Consider the following 3,343-nt stretch of genomic DNA (forward strand, 5'->3'; position numbering starts at 1 on the left):
CAGCAAAAAGAACAATATTATGTTGGATTATTCTAGAAAAAAAAAATAATATGTTCAAATTTTTTGAATTTAAACAATTACTTTAATTTTTAATTTCAAGATTTTTTTATATATATTTTCTAAATATTGAAGAGTTTGTTTGAATATAAAAATATTTGAAAGAATTATTTAGTTGTTAGATCAAAATATTAAAAACTTAAATAGACTTTTTTTTATATTTAATACAAGTTAAAATTTATGTAAAATTAATTAAATTGTATAATAAATATATAAATTTAAATATAATTATTTAATCGAACCGAAATCGGCTCATAGGCTATAGCCAAAACTAGCAACGATTAATGATTGCACAAAGAATAATTGAAGGATATAAGAAAAATAAAAAAAGAAAAGAAAAGGAAAAGTAAAGAAAACCATTGATATGCTTGCAAATGGCGGCTAAAAAAGAAAAGAAAAGAAAAAGAAAACAAATACTAATTATGAAAATATCTTAATAATTCTGATGGAATTCAAATAATTAAGCATCATGATATTCAGGGAAATAATTAAATAAATTAAAATAAAAAAAAGTTCTTTTTTAGCCTACACTCAGCAATAATAAGACAAATCTACTCAAGTCACTTATAGCAATAAATTAAAATTTACAGAACACCAATTTCTGAGTACAATTCATATTTACAAATTAAAATCTTTGATGACCCAAATGAAGAGACCACAAGCAAAGCTCACAAGCCACCAATCACAGAAGCAGTCCAGACTCCAGACTATGTACAAAAACAATTGATACATAAACAACTGCATGCCATGTAGAGGAGATTTGCAGAGGAGGGATTGGCTTGGAGATTAGTTGGTGGTGGTGGTGAAAGATCCCAATGCTTTAATGGCTGTGGCTCTCAGTATGTGCTGGTGATATATTGCTGCAGCTAGTGCTCCCACAAATGGCCCTACCCAGAAGATCCACTGTTCCTCAACACAACAAAACATACCACAGTCAACAAATCAAGTAAATCAAAGATAATGATCTCTACATGTAGTTAAGAACCTTGCCTGGTCATCCCAGGCTTTGTCGTTGTTGTATATAACAGCAGCACCAAAGCTACGAGCTGGGTTGATTCCAGTGCCTGTTATGGGGATGGTGGCTAAGTGCACCATAAAAACTGCAAACCCAATCGGCAAGGGAGCCAAAACCTGATCACCATGTTCAAGTTCCTCTCATCAGAACAATTTAAAGTTACAGGCTATGGTTAGCTAGCTAGTTTGAGAGATTACTTACAGGAACGTGAGAATCACGTGCGTTACGCTTGGGATCAGTGGCAGAGAAGACAGTGTAGACAAGGACAAAAGTCCCAATAATCTCAGCTCCAAGAGCAGTTCCTTTAGAGTATGTATCAGCCACAGTATTAGCACCACCTCCTTGAGCATTATAGAAATCCTTCATAATCCCCTTAACTATGCCAACTCCACATATTGCTCCTAAACACTGAGCCACCATATAAGCAATAGCTCGCACCAGTGACACCTTCCTTGCCAAGAATAAGCCCAATGTCACAGCTGGGTTAATGTGACCACCTGTGCTTAAACCCACCAAGAAAAGTTCATCATTTGATCTGCTTGAGCCACGAAGCTGTTAAGTAAACCTCAAGAAAATATAAGTTCAGAGTTATAATTAGAACCTGATATTCCAGCAGTACAGTATACAAGGATGAAAATCATGCCGCCAAAAGACCATGCAATGCCTAAAAGGCCAACGCCGGCACAAGGGTCAGTTTGCTTCTTGTAGCCAATCACTGTGGCAATAGTTACATAGAGAAAGAGAAGAGTTGCGATGAACTCTGCGATGACAGCTCTGTAAAAAGACCAGAGACCAAGCTCTTGTGGGTCGAAAAGTGGTGCTGGTGGTGGTTCTACATAGTCTCTTTCTTGCTGCGAAGCCTCTCCTGCCTCTTCTGTCACTTCCTTCGCCATCTTGGAAATTAATTACAATCTGTAAAGTTAATCAGAGAGAGCTTGGAAGGAGTGGAGTGAGAATTATAGAAGATTGAATTTATGGAAGACAGAGGGAAGTATATGCTTTAGCATAATGGAACCAAACCTATCAGGATTGTATCTCAGTGGACAATGACAGGAGCTCCATTCTTTATTATCCAGTTAAGCAAGGGTAAAGAAAAAGTAGATTGTGAGTCGTGTATAAATAAATTTTTATAAAAAAAATAGAGATTTGATTCTTATTGTAATGTAGAGGAAGCGAAACAAGTTCCTCTATGAATATTAGATTTTATATAAGAATTAAGTTGGCATGTCAATTTCATCTTCATGTACGTAGATGTTAAATGGGCATGTTTGAAGACAATACACAACCACAAGGATTTGTAAGTGAGAAGGAAAGCATATTCCAAGTTCCTAATGGTATATTTCCATCTAGAACTTGCATTTTCCCACTTAATTATGGGTGCCTCAATCATCACCACAGCTTAATTAAGAGGATAAATCTCTTTTTTCCCCTAAATTCCTCATTGAACTCCATTATCTACCTTTACTGTTGTGTCCATCAACATCTATCTTCTTCATTTGCCCAATTTTATTCAACAACTGTGACTATCACTAATAAAACACATCTAATAGTAACAATTAGGGAATGACTTCACTAAGTAGCACTCTAGAATTATTAATGTTGAAGAGTATGTTATTAAACTTGCAAAAAAAAAAAAAAAAAGTCCACCAAAATTTGACTCAATAAATACTCTAATATAATATCATAGATACCTAAAAATTTTTTTTCTTTTTACCATGCATTAAAAAGACCATAACTAGGCTAAACCAACAAAAGATTAACCCATATAGGGCGATATACAGGGCGAAGCAACATCTGCTTGAAGGCGGAGGAGCTCGAAGCAAATCACAATGTGCTTCTCCCATTTCTCTCTCCTTGCTTTTTCTCGCTTTCTCTTACATTAATTTGTTTTTATCTTTTATTGGACCAAGTGTTTCCTTGCTAATTGTATATTCCTTTTATATATGCATATATAGTTTGAATTTAAAATAGATTATAAAGAGATTAACAAATGAAATATTTAAATTCATATATTTATATTAAATAATATATTTAATTTTTATTTTTAAATTATATTTTTATATTTAATAATATTATTAATTATTATGTCCATAATGAATATAATTTATTATATTTATTATTATAATTTATATATAACTTTTAAATTCTTTATCATTAGTATTAGTATGTGATTTTTTAATTTTTTATAATCTTTTTAATATAATATATTAATCAAAATAAAATATTATAATTAAAAAATTAAAAATTAAAAATTAACTATAATTTTAAAAT

The 3,343-nt window shown here is 32.0% G+C and overlaps 1 protein-coding gene across 1 annotated transcript; it reads right to left on the reverse strand.

The window, feature by feature from the left end:
* Positions 1–595: 595 nt before the first annotated feature.
* LOC110614874 (aquaporin PIP2-7) lies at positions 596–2,126 on the reverse strand. The gene is made up of 4 exons (XM_021756560.2): positions 1,674–2,126; positions 1,274–1,569; positions 1,048–1,188; positions 596–960 (listed from the first exon to the last, which is right to left on the reverse strand). Exons 1-4 carry the CDS (start codon positions 1,963–1,965, stop codon positions 844–846), a joined length of 846 nt encoding a protein of 281 aa, XP_021612252.1. The 5' UTR covers positions 1,966–2,126; the 3' UTR covers positions 596–843.
* Positions 2,127–3,343: the final 1,217 nt, after the last annotated feature.

Source organism: Manihot esculenta, chromosome 5 (assembly GCF_001659605.2).
Source record: "Manihot esculenta cultivar AM560-2 chromosome 5, M.esculenta_v8, whole genome shotgun sequence".
Classification (NCBI taxonomy): domain Eukaryota; kingdom Viridiplantae; phylum Streptophyta; class Magnoliopsida; order Malpighiales; family Euphorbiaceae; genus Manihot; species Manihot esculenta.

Bases quoted from the DNA above. Each gene is read 5' to 3' on its own strand.
- LOC110614874 (XM_021756560.2), bottom strand. From the start codon at position 1,965: ATGGCGAAGGAAGTGACAGAAGAGGCAGGAGAGGCTTCGCAGCAAGAA. The intron at 1,189-1,273 runs GTAAGTAATCTC...CATGGTGATCAG, and splicing joins CACGTGATTCTCACGTTCCT to GTTTTGGCTCCCTTGCCGAT. The intron at 961-1,047 runs GCAAGGTTCTTA...GTTGAGGAACAG, and splicing joins ACAAAGCCTGGGATGACCAG to TGGATCTTCTGGGTAGGGCC.